The sequence below is a fragment of the Leuresthes tenuis genome, unplaced genomic scaffold (assembly GCF_036924035.1).
Source record: "Leuresthes tenuis unplaced genomic scaffold, fLeuTen1.0.hap1 SCAF_7, whole genome shotgun sequence".
Taxonomy (NCBI): Eukaryota; Metazoa; Chordata; class Actinopteri; order Atheriniformes; family Atherinopsidae; genus Leuresthes; species Leuresthes tenuis.
This window is the reverse complement of record NW_027325361.1, coordinates 23,874,822-23,892,941: the sequence shown is the minus strand read 5'-3', so window position 1 is coordinate 23,892,941 and position 18,120 is coordinate 23,874,822. Positions and strand designations below refer to the sequence as shown.

General features: G+C 38.1%; 1 protein-coding gene across 1 annotated transcript in view; it reads right to left on the bottom strand.

Annotated features, from left to right (window-relative positions):
• Nucleotides 1-2,076: 2,076 nt before the first annotated feature.
• The window catches only part of oca2 (oculocutaneous albinism II), a 46,672-nt gene continuing 30,628 nt past the window's right edge, over nucleotides 2,077-18,120 (bottom strand). Inside the window, exons 18-23 of the mRNA XM_072390092.1 lie at nucleotides 17,725-17,852; nucleotides 17,113-17,172; nucleotides 16,284-16,388; nucleotides 14,591-14,684; nucleotides 13,477-13,570; nucleotides 2,077-2,861 (exon numbers count right to left, since the gene is read on the bottom strand). Of these exons, the coding sequence (XP_072246193.1) occupies nucleotides 2,774-2,861; nucleotides 13,477-13,570; nucleotides 14,591-14,684; nucleotides 16,284-16,388; nucleotides 17,113-17,172; nucleotides 17,725-17,852 (569 nt within the window). The 3' untranslated portion in view covers nucleotides 2,077-2,773. The remainder of the gene's footprint in view (nucleotides 2,862-13,476; nucleotides 13,571-14,590; nucleotides 14,685-16,283; nucleotides 16,389-17,112; nucleotides 17,173-17,724; nucleotides 17,853-18,120) is intronic.

Sequence of the window (18,120 nt, the reverse complement as noted above, 5' to 3'; positions counted from 1 at the left end):
CTGAGAGGCAAATGTTAGCACCAGTTAGTAGTAGCTAGTGTTAGCACACTCCATTAGCTGCTTTCAAATTAAACCGATCATCAACTCTTCTTAACAAGTTTACACTTTTTTCTATTTATAAAATTCACTCTTTATATTTTGTATTTTCTTATCATTATTATAGACATAAGGAGTGAAACTTATGTCAGAACTGAATCATTGTTAAATGTGCAGGTTGTCATTATAGCAGTAACAGCTGATTCAAAATGTCAACATTCAGTGTAAATGACATAATTAGTTTAATGAAGACAGAGTTAGTTTATAGTCCTCCAGTTAGGGCACATTTCAAGTGTGGTGACATGATGATGGATGACAAGAATATCAGAGAAGTCAACAAGCCTCTCAGCAATTTAAAAATAGATGATTACAGGCACATCACACAGTAGCTAGCATTAGCATTAGCACACTCTGTTAGCTCCTGGCTTCAGAACACAGAGTATGATGGTCTGTTTCGGCCTACATCTGCTGTACTCTACTGTTTTTGTACCAAGTGATGGAAATATGGTGAATGAGACATTTCTGTTGAAATTTTGAACAGCACTAAATGGTTGACTCCTATATAGTGCACTATAGTGAACATGTTCAAAAACAATTCAAAAACAGCATATGTGAGGTATTTTTTATTTTTTTGCTGCAACATTCATATTTATTACACTGTTGACTGTCATGACTACATCTTTTTTTTTTTGAGTATCAGCTTTATTGTACGGAAGCCCTAAAGGGTCATACATATGTACATTTTATTCCACCCGTTTTCCTGTGATAACGAGATACTTTTCCTCGTTTTCCCATGATAACGAGATAATTGTCCTCCGTTTTCTCGTGATAGCAAGATATTTTTCGTCTTTTTTCATGTGATAACTCAAGAAAACAGAAGGATAGTCTAGTCTGTTAAAACATTGCAGGAAACAAATTAATCTTGTTTTATCTCGAATTAATTATCTTACTATCATGGGAAAAACAGAGGAAAAGTATCTCGTTATCACGAGAAAATTAGGAATATTATTGACCAAACATGAATACATCATGATAAAATTCTCTGAAAGTGTGTCAGTAGGTTTTGGTTTTTTTTGTTTCTTTTAAGCTTTGGTGATTGGTTTTCATTAGGGTGTTTTAGTCTTGTTTTCAGTCTTTTAGGTTTCTTGTGTCACATTCTCACTCAGGTTCCTCAGTCTCCATGTTCAGGTCATTAGTTCCTCTCACTCACCTGTGTTCAATCTTCACAGCTGCTTTCCATTCACTCATCAGGTTTCTCACAGTATTTAAGCTCCCTGGTTTGTCGTAGTCTTTGTCAGATCCTCCCCATCTTTCATGTTTGTCTTGTTAATGATTCACGTTCATAGTCTTTGTCATAGTTTTTTGTTTTCTTAGTTTTCTTAGTCAAAGTTAAGTTTTTTGTAATCCGGCTCAGCCGCGCCTTGTGTTTTTTTTTGTGCTAAAATCGTCGCTTGTTCTGACTCAGATCCAATTCACCTGGAAAACTACCAGAAATCCCCAATGCCTCTTTGGTCTATAAAGCTAGAACAGTGTAAAATATGAGTCTGTAATGTAATAAGTGATCAAAATGCTGACTGTAGATTTCCCTCAATGGGAAGTTACAGCAGATACAAATATGAAATATATTCACTTGTACTAAGCTTTTTTTATTTTCTATTAATTCTACCAGAAAATATATTTTAGTGTTTACTGTTGATTATCATATTGAAAATGTTATATTAACTAAATATGCCTGTAAGTGTAGAGGTACAGTATGTGTGAAGTGAATGGTATTGATCAAGGTATTCATAAACGCATTTAGGAGAATGTGACATGAAATTTCATGAATAATAGTGACACAAAAAGCACTGAGTAAAATAAAATCCAGAGTCATGATGATCTTTTTTATTCATGTGAGAGTTTAATAAATTGAACACAGACGATGTTTGGGTTGCCAGGCTGTACAATAAATACAGAAAAAAGTTTTAGCTTGACAAGGTAAGAAAACGCTGCCCATTGCTGTTGCCTAAGTACTTCCTACAACACTGCATTAAGTATGATTAACTGGACTTGACAAAATCAGTGTGTGCAATGCTGTGAAAACTGCAAAAGTTTTCCTGAATCGTTTTCAAATAAACTGATGCTGTTTTGTTTTTTCTGGTTTTTGAGATTTGAGAATCCAACAAAGAAATAAAGACAAACGCTGTTATAAAATCCCTTTCACTGGATTTTGTGATTTCTTTCAAATATCAGCACAGGTTCGGTAAATTCCAGATGAAATGTTTGTCTTAGACAAATCATGATAAGTCCTCTAGATGTGTCTGAAAGCAAATCATTGTAATATATGAGCCTGACGTAATGATTTACTGCCTTTTGTTAAGAGGCCATATGGGTATCCAAAAGAATGACATCAGAGACCATAGCTGAAATCACTTAAACCAGTTATACCCACTAAGGCCATAGCACCATGTATACCATTATGAAGATGAATCACTTTGTCCAGTAAAGAACCATTTTTTAGATTTAAAATTTTGGTCAAAGCTCCTGTAAATCTTGTCCCTGATGATTCACACTGCATGCAATGACAACTCCCCATGCTTAAAAAAGACATATGGCTACAGTGTTCCATGTATTGCTTGTAATCTGATCGGTCAGTCAGGTTACACAGTGAGCTGAACCTCTTAGAGGAGTGAACACATGCACACACATGAAGACGCACACACGCATGATTTCTTTGGCTCCTGACAGCAAGTGTGGTTTACATGTTCCATCCCAGTCCGATATGGGTGGCCAGCAGGTAGCACATGGCAATCATACATGTCATTATCATCATGGGGAACCCTAACCTGTGAGAAGAAAGAAAATGGTTGATTAGCTGCACCATAGAAAAATTAATGAATGGACTGTTTGAGGAAAAATCAACAAGCTGTTTCAGTTCATCCAAATGACAGGAAGTAATTCTGGCATGTAATATGCACCAGGACATAAATTAATCAGCTTATGATAAACAATGTTAAAGTCACATGAGAAGTGACCGAAAGTGAGTTCATGAGAGAAAATGGTAATCCTGGAAAAAGGCTGCTATACAAAAAAGAATTTATTTTTAAAATCATACCAAAGCAGCATGATAACGTGCTCCACAGTTCGTGTCCCAGGTTTTGAAACAGACTCAAGAGAAAAAGTTGGTAATAACAGAGAATAACTGCAAGGGATAGCGTGCATCTCAATTGTTTAAGGGGAAAAAAGTGTAAAGAGCAGTAAAGCTGTCCAATTCTAATACTGACCTAATACTGATTCCAGTATCCAGAACTAACAAGCTGAAAGGGAGCATATTGCCACATATCTAATTTCAGAGACAGGCATACTTTGGTAACTATTCGTTTGCCCTCTGATTCTTGAATACAGAGACAGGGGCCACAGTCCTATAAAAAGGCCTTGTCAAGCTATAATCATATGTGACCAGCCTGCTCCATTAAAAAGAAAGAAACATCTCAAGAAGTGATCCAATTTTAACAGTCATTTGTAATCTTCTGTAATGTAATGTTCCCACACTTCCTGATAATGGAAGTTTTTTTTTTTTTTTACAGCTGTAGTAACATCCAACTTCAGTCAGTACTAGCTCTACAACTGTGGGGTCAAACTGAAAAGACTTAGGTTCTATTGGTAAGAGACAGTTCATTACAACTTAAAACTTGGAAATACAGTATGAGTACCAGCGTTATGATAAAGAGTTAGCTTCTTTTGTTGTCCCACACCCCATTTTGTTGCTCTCAGTTGTTATGTTGAACAGCCAGGCACAGTGAGGTCTCTCACCGACAGCCACAAGGACGATTCAGCATGTTAAATCAGCTGACAAACGACGTTGACAAAGTTCAACAATGACGACGGGGTGCACAATTAAAAAATGCAGGAGACAGATGGTCACCGATTCTTCAGATGTGGCCAAGGGCCGATTGTCGGCCTTGTGTGTTATGCCCTTTCGAGAGAAGACACTTTCTCCTGGCAACAGCTCTTAAAAAGCCAACAATTCTTTCTATTAATATAATTCATTTTATATTTTGTATTCCTCACCATTATAGCAAACATCAAAAGTAAAAAGCAAGTCAAAGTTTAATCATTGCTGCATGATAATACAGTGCATGTTGTCACTTTAGAGGTAACAACCGATTTAGCATGTTGACATTCAATATTTATAGCATAATCATAGAGATGCTTTATTATCTTCCAGTTAGGCCATGTTCGGTCATCATTGAGTGGTGACATGATAAAGAATGACAAGATTTTCAGAAAAGTTATCAAGCCTCAAACACATTATTTCAACAGTGCCTGAAGTAGCTAGTCCATGACTAAAAGTCAGAAGAAGTGGCTCTTTCACACTGTCATGTGGCCCTATAGCTTTCATTCACAACTATCTCATTTTACTACAATACTGCTTCCCTTTATTAATCAGGCTTATTGGTGTTGTGTGTGTGTGTGTGTGGGTGTGTGTTAGACCTCCTTTACAGAGAGGTCAGGGATGCACTGCTCCCTTCAACGATGGTACAAGTTCAGTATCTTTCTGGAAAGACGCCTGCAGGTTCAAACATGTAAACCTTCTATAAACTGCCCTGCTGTTCCAAGACACGTCTGATTCGATGTGCAAATTTAATTTGCCCTAAAAAATCGCATTAAGTTTGTCAAAAAACTTCCCAAAAAAGTCTTCAACTACTCCAAAGCTCCTGTCAATCGAGACAGACTGAAGTTTCTTGTGAGAAACCAAGACATGGTTGTATTGTCTGTGACCCTTTTCTCAGTGTGATGACTGAAATGCAGTTATCTTCTTTAGAAAGAGTCATGGCAGTTTTCATTCCTGAACTGGGATTCTCAATCTAAATTGTCCCCTTAGATGACTCAAGGACTGCAGATGGTTTCTCATTTGGATCTCTACCATGTCCTATATGAACACATGGCAGCTCTAAGGGCCAGGGATCTGTTTGCCTCCAGTCTGACACAGATCAGGCTTGGAGGACAAAAGGAGCATCCACAATATGTGTACGCTTATAGAATATGTGTATGGTGACCAATTTCGGTCAAAATTAGCAAATGATCAATCAAAACTGTGATGTTACTGAAAAATTAAGGGAATCGTGTAAAAAGATCAGATGCTGCCTGTAGTGGTGCTGCGTGAAATGTGAGACTGATTCAATTATTGACTCAACAGGCTAAGTAAGAAGCAAAAAAACAGAAAATAACTGCAAAACGTTAGCTTTCATAGAAGGGTTTAATTTATTGAGATTAAATACAAAATCATGACTGCCAATCCTAATCAATCAATCCTAATCAAGTGAAAGCTCAATTATATAATGACGAGGCATGCTTACGATAGGGGGAAAGGATGGGCTGTTTGGTTAGTCATTGGCTACCTATCAGCTTAAACATATCTTATGCTGAATTTGTTTTTTATTAGCAGATCAAATATTGTGTGGAAGAGTGTGTTATTTTATTTAATTTTTTTCACTCTGTCTTAAGGTCCAAGGTGACCATTTTTGTTTGGTATTTAAACAGCAAAGAGTCTAGAGACTTTCTCGTTCCAGTTTTCACCTCTTTAATTTAACTTTACCTTTTTGAATGACAGCAACACTTCCTCACCACAACACGCCATTGTTCTCAAAAGCATACAAATAAGAGAAAACTCCACTAAGGAAGCATTAATCAAAGCAAACCTGTTCAGCGAAAGCTATTTCAGGTTAAGAAGGTTAAAATGGTGCCGGTACTATAGTGGGCCACGTTGTCGTCAAAGGGCAAGTCTGGGGAATGTAGAAAATAATGTTTATTGATTTGTTAAAACTGTTTTCCCTCTATGTCTAACAAAATATTGTTAGATGTTTTATTTGAATTTAAGTTAGTTTAAGTGAGTTTAAGTTATTAGCATAGTTTAGACTGTAGAAATAAAACTGCTGAATGTTTGACCATGTCCACATTGGTGACTGAAATATTTAAATTGTTTCACAAAGCATTTAAACTTAAGTTAAGCATTTAATCATATTCAAACATATACATTGCTAAAATGTTGAGATTTTAATACTTTTTCCCAAAAATATATAGCAGCGAAGTGTTTAAAAAAAGATTAATAGGAGAAAATAAAAAACTGGAATAATGTTGTCAGATGGCACTAAAGGTCTGGCATTTTACTAGTCCTGATGGCTACAACTATTTGTTTATTCTGTTTATTCTGCGTACAATTGTAATTTTTTCTTTATTTTATTTTATTTTTATTTATTACACGTGGAAATGTTGAATTACTACTTGACATGAAGATTAATGAGGCTAGAGAAGCACTCAGCACAATTAAAATGGTTTCAACATGCTGGTGCATTTAAATCTAAACAGAGGGTTAGAGAGATTACCCTTTTGTTTACACATCATAGGAAATGTTGCAATTTACTTCATATTTTCACATTTATAGTAAATCCAGAAACAACTGTAGTAACATACTGGCTGTGTGCAAAAGGCATAAAACGCTAAAGTAACACTGGAGAATGTGGCAGTTTTTTTGCTCTTTGGTTCCCCCCACAGTTGTGGGATGTAACACCGCTGTCATAAAAACACATTTCTGTGTGAGCCGTGCAAACGTTTAGCCATACACCAGAATTTGTTGTCATGTTGAAGAAGCTACATAGAAGTCCATAGAAGTCCATAAAAGAGTGTTGTAAGGTGTTCTAGAGCAGTTTCAGCGCCGGTAATGTGCATAACAAAAGTTTATGTACTTCAAAACAAACCAAGAGCGAATAGTTTTAAGGATCACAGACTTCTCTAGTGTTGCTTTAACACTTGCAATTAAGCCCTGTGGGCACCTTGCTGTGTAGCCAGATCACATTTTAAGATGTTTAAAGCAGAAATTTAAAAAAAAGAGAACACGCTCCAATGTCTGAGCTATATGTGGAAATGAACAGCTATTTTCTAACAAATGTCTGAGTTGAACAATTGCTGTCAAGTCTGCGGAGGCAACCAGTGATTTTAGTCAAAACAAAAGCAGCTTCTTTTTAAAGTTATTAAGAATAATGGAGCAGACAACTTGTTGAGTGTTATACTTCACATGAGACGTTCAACTCAAATGGTAATCTTAATTGTTGTATCTCATGGTCTCCTTTTCCGTGATCCTTTACTATATAACCACTAAATTCATCATCTCTGCAACTCTCCTCATTCTAATTAGCGTCTCCTTCTAAATTAAATAATGACTGCAAACAAACAGTGACATATGTGATGTGATGTGATCTTCCTCTCGGGTAATCGTCAGTGGCAATCTTTTATTCAAATACCTGCTGCAGCTCCTAAAACCTTTTCCTTTCCTGCTACAAAAGTAGCTTGTTCTTTCTTGTTAGCTACCACGATTTTTTTTAATCTAAGATGACAACCTAAGTGACATTTAATTCATAGGTTGGTGTCACCAGGTGATGTTTTATGTGTCCAACTGACTTCTCTAAAAGCACAGTTAAATACATACTTGACGGTTTTGTGACAACTTTATATTGTGCATTACACAACTGAGGCTCAAGCAGCATATTCCAGCAATAAAAAACACTCAAGTGCTAATGAGCCACACTGACTACATGGATGGAAAGCAACAGCTTTGTTTCTGTCTCAGTGCAGAGCTAGTTTGTGCAATCAATGTAATAAAACTGGATAGAAATGCAATATTGCGCTCTGCTGATGGCGAGTCATTGGTGTATTTATTGATCTGCAGCAGAATACAATTCTCTCTATACTGCTGAACCAGTGCTATATATATTTTTAACATTCTTGCTACATGTAAATATGGAAAAAATGGTTTCACAAGGTCAAAAGCTTAAAATGGACCATTAACATGAGACCACTGTAATCATATAAATGCCAAATGAATGTCCAGTTAAGATAGATGGATAGAAAAATCTGAACTGTTATCATAGACAAGCAGAGGTCACCTCTACACAAGTGAATCCTTTGCTGCAGAGCAATACCCATTTCCCCATCATAGGCACAGCATGAAGGGACAGAGAACAGATGAGAGTTACCATAGTACTGCACAGAAAGTAACAAGGTTCACCTTGTCTAAAAGTTCCCCCCCCTCTACCTTGCGCTCTCACACAATGACTTAATTGCATTTGATGGGAGCTCTTTGAAAGTCCTGATGCAATCTCAAAGCCTCTCTTTAGATAAACCCAAGGGATGCGCTTCTTTGACTGTAAGACATACAGGAACACAGCAGCACTGCTCCATTTGGAAAAAGTTTTTTCTGCTCTATTTGATGATTATGACATTAAATTACAAAATGTTCCCTATTAAGCCTGTGAAGTAGTACAGAAAAAGAATCTCTAGTACCTCCAAAAAATTGTTTGTGTTGTCACTGATTATGCTGCATGTCAGTTTTCGTGCATATTAATGTAAGTTTAAGAATGAATAGAAATAATATATTTGCCACGTAATGCAACAAAAAGAAAAAGCATAATGTGCTGAGAACTGAACAATGGCCCCGTTTCTTTGAAAAAGTTCAAATTGTTCAAACTCATTTGTTGAGCACGGTGGAATGACCAAGTTGTATAATGAAGCCGTAGTTTTTGAGAAAAGTGGTAGAGCATTGAATCAACATTAACTCCTACCTCAAGTTATTCTGCGATGTGTGCAGGCAGTTGTCTCCCAACTGGCATTATTAGGAGCACAACAACAAATTTTTAAAGAAGGTGCTACACTCAGGGCTGCAAGAGTGGGCAACTCCAGTTATGTGTTGTAGGCTTCAGAACACTGAAGGTAAACACACTACGACTGGCAGAAGGTAAGGATTTCATTGGCTTGTTTCTGCAGGTGTGCCAATAACCCTTTTAAACATTCTGCTTTTGGTGTATAAACAGCATTAAGAGATCTAAACATGCTACATCTTAAGAAGTCACAAGGGTAAAATGTTGTTCATTGCTGTTTCTAGTCCATTTGGTTTTCAAATTATGGAGGTGCTTAATTTTATTCAGTACTTGGTACCTTGAGTTCGTATTTTCCTTCTTTTTTTTTTGGTGTAAAGCTGAATTGCTTTGAAGCAATGTTGCCCTAAAATTTCTATTATTCAGATTTATTGGAATTATTTTGATGTTTTCTCGGCCCTCACAATGGTCATCCAAGGCTGGTGTCTGATTCTCCACCACAACAAAGCTTGTAGCCTAAAAACTACAAGAATCCTAACAGAGGGCAGGGTGCCTGTTAAGACCACCACACAATTGCAGTGGGTCGGAGGACATGATTCAGAAGTTTTTTTTCTTTTTTTCAGAAAAATCAGACTTAATCTGCCTCCGAGACAACAACCATCAAAATTTAAGGGAATATGTTCTGTTTGGAATAAAAAGGTCCTGTTAGAATTGGGCTGCACAGTGGTATGGTGATTATCACCGTGGCCTGTCAGTAAAAGGGTTCTCCTTTGTCTCTGCATGGCCATGTGATGGACTGGCGACCTGCTGGGATAGGCTCCAGCCCCCCTGCAAACCTGAATTGGACTAAGCATTTATAGAAAATGGATGGATGGATGTATCCTCTTATAATTGATGTGAGCCAAATGCATAATACCATCAAATGGGACGTTGTTTTTTTGCACAAGCACCGGAGCCCTTGTGTTCAGGAAAATGTTCAGGAAATGTTCTGGAGGGGTGGCATGGAAGAGCGCCCATGTTCACAGCACTTTGACTCTCTTGAACAGATATTACACCCAGCCCCATCGTAGGATCTCCAGAATATGGATTAGGGTGAGAAAATGTGCGAACGTCGCTGCAAATTCTCTGGAACATTTACTGCCTGTGTGCAAATGAGCGTAGAGTGTACATGGTGGTGACAGTTACTGCTTCATTCTCCTTTCTGGTGAACTGTTTTTTGCTGTCTCCTTGCTGTCAAGAATTTGTTCAGTCACGTGCAGGTTTTAATGTTAACAAAAAGAGCTTCATGCACAATTCTTACTGTGGCAATTTCAGCAAAACAGCAATTTCCTAATTTCTGCATCTTGTCCTGCCACTTGTGCACTCTGGACAGATGTTCCCCAGTAGCTTTTTCCTCATAGTCAGGAGAGTACTTTTCCAGTAAAAGATATTCTACTGTGAAACAAAAGTGAGCACCAACTGTGGGAAAAAAGCTACAGGCTAAATTGTCTGTACACTCTCCTGAAAATCTGTCCTTGCAAACAAACATCTTTAGTCAAGCATGGAGATGGTAGTATGATGTTGTTTTATGGCCTCACTTTAAATCGCCATCATTAATTCTGCTTCATGACTGAAAAGTCCATGAGGGGGACCAGGAGAGGGACCATTGTGTTTAAATGATGCAATCCTGTAACAACGAATATTTACCATGAAAAGTAGAGTATACTTTACTCTACCAATCTGGACTGTATAGTGCATGTGGAGTAGATGCTTTCACCATGCTCCCTGGGTTAATGGTCTCAAGAGAGGAGTATGATGAGCAACAGGGGTCATACCAAATAACTGCTGAGCTATTCAGAGCCACTCTTTTCCCTTTGTGATGGCCCATCATGTCCCTCTGGGCTCATCTGGCCCCTCAGTTCAACCTCCTGATACAGCACTAGTTAGTCCCAGCTGTCTGGAGTCGCAGACAAACTTCTCTCCCCCTTACCTGTCTCTCTGAACAGCTGTGACCTTTGCTACAGGCAGCCAATTACAGGCAGTGCTTCAGCCAAGAGCAATGCTTCAATCCACCGACTATAAACATAGTTACAGCGAGGGGGAAGTAGAGCTGACAGGCTGTAACTGTTTCTATCAATCTCAATGAGATCCCATGCAGATAGCCATGCCCATGTCTTTTTTTTTTGAAGGTACAAATTTGTCAACATATTACAACTAATTGTGAGTTTAGACATTTCCCAAAAATGATTTAATTGTTGGGCACTTCAAAAGCAGGAATCAGAAAATTAAGATTGAATGTGTTCCTCTCACATTCACAATCTTACTACTTGTCAAAAGGTCCCACTTCTTTCAGACAATATTAAGCAGATACTGTCATAGATACAGCATTATCGTGTTAGTTTGGTGTTATTACAGCTGCAGTGATCAAGCAACAAAACTCTGTTCCATGAAAATGTTTTCTGATCTTTGATGTGCATGTAAACTCCACTTGCAGGTCAATATTGATCCAAACCTGTGACAAAGCCTGGCCCCAAACTACACGGTTTTGCTCTGGCTCTTTTCAACATTACATACTATGTCCAAATGACTGCATATTAGGTATCAGTCATCCTTTCAACGTCACTGACCACTTCCCATTTTTCCAACAAGAAAATTGCAAATTATGTCTGGCTTCTATGTCAGTAGAGTGGAAATTATCCGTGAGCAGGTGGAAACTGGGGAGGCAGCCTATTTTCCATTCAGCATGAGATATAATGACATTTCTCTACATTTTTCTTTTTATTGTAAACCACCAGCAGGTTCTGAATCAAGTTCTCTGCAAGGGTGTCACTCTGCATCAGTTTAATCGGTCACTGGCTGTTCATGCTTTTTTATGATATAGTATAACTGACTGGTTTATCTGTAGACGTGAACTAACACTGCAAAAGTTTGACTCTCTCCGAACTTGCTGCAGTAGATGTTTCAGTAAATATTTCTTGTCATCAACACAAACAGAATAACTCCCCAGAATAGATAAACACAAAGAACGGTTACATGAACATTTGAGTCAAACAAAGGTTACAGCTTAACATGCCCATTGAATTTGACCACCATCCTTGTCCCAGGGGGCATGAGAGTGAAATCAAGTTATTAACTGATGTATGTCTAACTCAACTACACTGTGGATTGTGTGACTGAATGTGCAAGACATTCTGCTGCCTCCAACTTCCTCTTTATAATAAGATAATCTCACATATAAGTATGGCTGAATTCACTGCACAGATGTTGTCTTGAAGTTACATGAATAGGGATTTTGTCAGCTGCAGGTACAAAAATCTGAATTTTATTAGAGCAGAGCTACGGTTTGAAAATGCTTTAAAGGGTAACTCCAGTATTTTTAAACCTAGACCTTATTTCTGGCATGAAATACGTTTATCTACTCACCTTCGGAAGATATTTAGATTACTCGAGATCCGCGTATATCCATATAACGGAAGAGAACAGGGCATTGACAATACAGCCTCTTAATAAGGGATTAGCCATCTTTATTTCACCACTACTTTAAGACGAATGAATGCGTATTATTGCTCTGTTAGCTCATACCTGCTGTGCTGTTGTTATTGGCAGCTATTGGGGAGCTTATAGAGGGCTTTCTACACACTCGTCTACTGAGATGACATCATCAACGTACGCTGCTGCAGCACAGCTTATTTACTCTGTGCTCTGTGACAGTCGGCTAACTTCACACGTAGTTTGCTACTGATAGTTTTATGCAACATGGCAGGATATTTATCAGATTTTGACTACGTGGACGACAGTTTACCGGAGTGAATGAGCTGTGCTGCAGCGGTGGGCGTCGATGATGTCATCCCAGTAGACAAGTGTGTGGAAAGCCCTCTATAAGCCCCCCGATAACCGCCAAAAACAACAACATTGCAGCTATGAACTAACATTGCAATTGTATGTGTTCGCTCATTCATTCATTCATCTTAAAGTATTGGTGAAATAAAGACTGATAATGCCTTATTAAGAGGCTGCATCGTCTATGCCCCCGTTCACTCCATTATATGGATCTCGAGGAATCTAAATATCTTACAAAGGAAGCCGACTTTCACCAAACTGCTCTCGGTGAGTAGATGAACGTATTTCATGCCAGAAATAAGGTATAGGTTTAAAAATACCAGAGTTCCCCTTTAAGTGACCAAGAGTTGACGCATAGCCTTAATGCGCTTATTTTCAGTCACAATTTCTAACACATTTAGTCATCTGACAAAAGTGACAAAAAGGGAAAAATATGTGATTGGAGCAGCTCTGTTAAAAATTCAGCTGTATTAATATTCACTTAGCTTTATTGTTTTTTACAAAAAGATGCAAACAAATTAAACTTTGGTCTAGTTGAGCATGTACATGTAGGAATGAATCCATCTCCAACTGCATTATCTGGGTGTGTTTAGTCTGGTTTTGAGAAGCTAAATTTTGACAGATTTCTGTTACACCAACATGTTGCCATGCATTGGAAATTATTATATATATATATATATATATATATATATATATATATATATATATATATATATATATATATATATATATATACACATATGTATATATACACATTCTTGGCATTTTTGTAACCCAACTTATGACAACTTCTTCATGTATAGGTTCCCCTTCAGGCAGAATAGTTTATGCTAAAGCATTCCCAACAAAGGCCAGGTCTGACATTACCCTGCAAACAGACTAAAAATAAAAATAATGTCATTTTTCTAATATGGTGTTAATTAAATTTCTCTACCTCTGGACAGCTTGAAATGTCAATAAGTCATGTTGCAAAAGGAGAGAGCGGGCTTACTTGAAGAATTCCACAAAGGAAAAGCCATAACCATGTTGCTCAGCGATTCCTGCACACACAACATTGGCAGATGCTCCTATCAGTGTTCCATTTCCTGAAAAATATGAAGAAAAAAAAGAGATTTAAGCTTTTAGCTTTTTTTCTAGAATTTAGCTAGAATGATTTATTTTCTTGTAGCTGCTCTCTTTTCTTCTTATTAACTAAACATTTTGTGTAACACATTTCTATTTAATCATATTTTTACAGGGGTGGCTGTAGCTCAGCAGGAAGAGCAGTCGCCTGCCAATCGGAAGGTTTAACTCCCAGCTTCACTGGACCCCGTGTCCAAGTGGCCTTGGGAAAGACACTGAACCCCATGTTTCCTCCAGTATCTCCATCAGTGAGTGAATATGTGTGATAGAGAAAAATAAGCACTTTGTAGCCTGTAACATTGTATAGACTAAGATTAGACTAGAAAAGTGCAACGTAAGTGCAGTCCATTTACCATTTAAGAAACTAAATTTACATTTCATGAACTGATTAGGATGGTGGAGAGTTCTATTCTGAACAATGAATCCATAACTAATAATAGCCTGTGAAAAGGTCTTTACACTATATTTGATGTTATAGTAATATGAGAAAGTTGCAAAGCACAATAAACCAGAATACTCTTCCATCTTCTGTAACCTTCTGACAGTCAGCATGGCTATCCAGTGTGTTACTGCTCACATCTCAAAAGTGTCAGAGTGGCGATAGAGTTGGGCAGCAGTGACATCATTCTGCTGATCGATAAAGGACTGTCACAGTACAGCTGATTAAAGTGAAAGTCTTTGACAGCTCTAACCCATTTGTGGCCTTCCCACCCAAACAAAGCCACGCTCTGCTGAAGGGCCAGCCATGGGGGCGTAGCAGAACCTGAATACAGCATGCTTTGAGGTCCTTGAAACCTCTCAAAAAAACCCTGCCTGGCCTCCCCAAGGAGCAACTCAGCTGTTGAAATTCTAGCTGTCACTTGTGACATATGATGTCTTTCTCTGCCAGAGGCCATCAATAGCCACACCTCTCAGACAAGGATTAACTGTGAAGTCCCTAGTGTCAGTCAGGATGTGTAGAGTGGCCAAGAATCAGCACTTACCACCAAGACAGGCTCCCATGGCCAAAGCAAAGATGAGAGGTTTAACTGGCAGGTTCACATCTGCATCCTGACTCAGGTTGATGAGAACTGGAATCTGCAAGTATCACATTTAGATTGAAAGCCACCTAAAAATACTCACTGTTTTTAGTGTATTAACTCTCTTGATAGGAAAAATAATCCAAAATGCTTAGCTTACATATTGATTTGGAATCATTTGTGCTCAAATTCTGAAGAGTTCATTCAACACTGTTTTTGCAGAGATTTTTAAAAGGAAAGGAAAGAGTTCCTGGAATGATTGATTCATACATTAACGTTCAGAACACAAATTCTGGTCTGAATGGGTAAACCAAATCTTTTTTTCGGCGTCACTCTATTGTGACAATCAGGACAAGCATGCTTTCTTATCAGCTGTGCACTGAATTGAAAGCTGACATGCTTTGAAGTTTTCTTCTTTTCAGGTGGAACGATGGTTGCCCGGGCCTGAAAATATGGAAAAACTATCGGACAAAGGGGCATTTTCAAAGTCCACGGACATGCTGATGTGGGAGGGGGGCTTTCCAGTCAGAAGTCTGATGGTTTAATTCTAGTCAGCAGCATCTCACTCTGCCAGAGGGATTACACTTTTTCCTTTTCTCACTGTCATTTTAATTGAGAACACTGACATTCCTCTGAAACATTGATCTCAACACAATCCATTCATTTTCAGCAAAACAGGCAGACAACATAAATGGTGAGGCTGATCAGACATTCGTAAAAATTAATGTGAGATATGTCTGTCCACACAGCTTAAATAGCTACATAATGACAGAGGTGTATCCTCCACAGTTTTTATGGCCAAACAGTATTTTGTCAAAACTAATACTAATACATATTTTAATCCCAATTTAACATTTACAGACTGATAACACTTGCTGGGCTTTGGTTCCTCAACAAATGGTAAAGACATCAAACTCGTCAGCGATGATATATAGAGACATGTAAATGTGCCTCCAGACTTCTGTTACTGTGAATATTTAGTCTGTACCCCAGGAGATATTGCTCATGCTTTAATCAATAGGTTGCTGGTTCAATTATTAAACCCCACATTGTTCCCGCAGTGTGTTCCTCCCTTGTAAGCTGTTTAGGATTAAAGTGTCTGCTAAATTTTCAACCTTTTACTGTGTTGAAAAATGTAAAGTGAAAAAATAGAGAATGGTCATGTTTAATGTTGTAAAAAAAATGTTGTGTGTGGTATTTCATGCCAGAACTGGCTGATACTTAATTTGATTCATTCTTCCACTGGAGTTGTGGCCGTTAACCAAAAAAATTAAACTTCAAAAGCACAAACAAAGCTAGTCACCCAGGCCATAAAGCAGGGAAAAAATTGAGAGATGTTGTTAGGAATTAGCTTGAGTTGAGCCAGTTGGGATTATTCTGTAATTTCGGTCAGTACTGACCATGTTCAATGTCTGGTGCCAGAAACAGTTTTTCTTTCTTTTTTTAAGAAAGGTAAACACCATCTCAAACTTTCTTCCCTTAACAGCCTTTAGAGATTGTGTTTAAAAGTCAGAAGTTGCCTCAATGATGATTAAACCCCTTGATATTGATTATCTTTATTGGTGGTTATTGGTGCTAATTCTTTTCTACCTCATATAATAGTAAATTTCTGTTTCCACAGTAAACCTGAGTTTTAAATTATGCTGACACCTCTTACCATGGTGGCAGTGAAGGGAATGTTGTCAATGAGAGAGGAAGCCAGAGCTGACACCCACATCACTAAGATAATGGCTATAGCCAGGCGCTGGTCTTCTGGCACCGCCTGAGAGGGGAGACAGTCAAAGCGACAAATAACTATTATTTGTATTGACACTCAAATATACAAGCTATGCCTCAGCTGGTCACTGATTTAAATCAAACACACTCATTTCGATCAGTCTTTGACAATGAACCTCTCATGACGTTGAGAGGATGAAGCTGTTTGATGACAAGACCACAGGTGGTGGGTCTTGGTTTTATCTTTAGAGCCCCGCCAGTTCTCCACTTGTGACATCAAGTATGATGTCGTTTGAACCCTCTTGATCTATACCATTCACGTGCAGGTTAAAGAAAACAGCATCGCCCCCTTTCACCTGTCAAGAAAGGAAGGCCATCTACTCTTTCTCAGCATGTTGTCTATTGTTTGAGGACACAGAGTAAGTCGTGAATCCAGAATAGCATGCCACCTGTCATGTGTGATTATTAGTCTCATACAGGACCGCTGTCTAAACAAAAGCTGACGTACCTATTACTGGTGCAATTCTCCACTAAGAGACAGCTTGCTTGCAGAGAGGCAAGAATATAGGTGACAATTACCTGAGACCCCCTCAGCCACTGGCAGGAATCAGATGTAAACAAAATAATAGAATTCAGAGTTGTGCAGAGCCCAAAGGATCAATATGCATGAAATGCGATATCATGTCACCTGTGCTCAATTATCAATTATGTCAGCTGCATGGAGACCTGAGGGAGGATGGCTGTGCCTGGGAATCAGAGGGAAAACTCACTTTTATAAGCAGCGCTGTCTGCTCTCCGATAAAGTCGATAAGCTGCAGCTGGGCTAAAGCCTGAAAAATGAAAAGGAGAAGATCAATAAAATAAAATAAAAAAATCAGGAGAGAAATTCTCAAAGGTGAGAACTGAGAGAAGAAAAGCATCTTGGTTCTCTGTTTAATAAATAGACAAAGACAAATATATTCTTGCTATCGTACCTGAAACTGAGAAGTTAGAAAAAAACAAACAAAAAAAGTGATGTTCACATGATGGTGGGGATTCTTTATACATCAGACTCAGAGGAAGGAAAGAACAAAGTCCTCATCGTGCTGACAGCTCATGAGTAAAAAATAAAGGTAATTACCAAACTGAATTTCTGTCACTGCCCATTGTACTGTCAATAAATGTAATCCTCAGTCATTTTTTCTTTACCTTGTCAGAGGAGAGCTCACAAATTTATCCCAGATCTGAATCTACATACCTTAAGTGGAGGCTCTATTTAAAAGTTGTTTTTTGGTATCACTTTTTGCTCTGTTCGGTTTTGTTTTCAGTCCAAAGTCTTATGAAAAAAAATTAGAAACAGTCTTTCTCTAAAACACCAGAAAAAAGGTCTGTATGTCAAATACCTCCATCAAAACAAAGAGGCCAGCGAAAAACAGTAGCGTGGCCCACTCCACCCGATGCAGGATGATCTCAAAATCCTGGATGTCAGCCAGAACCAAAAGCCAAAGTGCACCCAGGATAGCAATCCAACCTGAGAGAGAGAGAACAAGAATCATCTGACATCTCCCTTTATGACTGAAAAACACTTCCAACAGAGAAGCAGATTTCCACATATTTATAATACTCGAAGAATTTCATATGACTCATCCAATGAAATATATCAATATTCACCTAAAGAAAGCGACCAGAGGCCTTGATCAAATGGCATAACTACTTCTACTGGTCCATTGGTCCTTGTTACAACATCCAGAAGCATGATTGAAAAATACTCTGACAGACAGAACATTTAATGTTTCCAC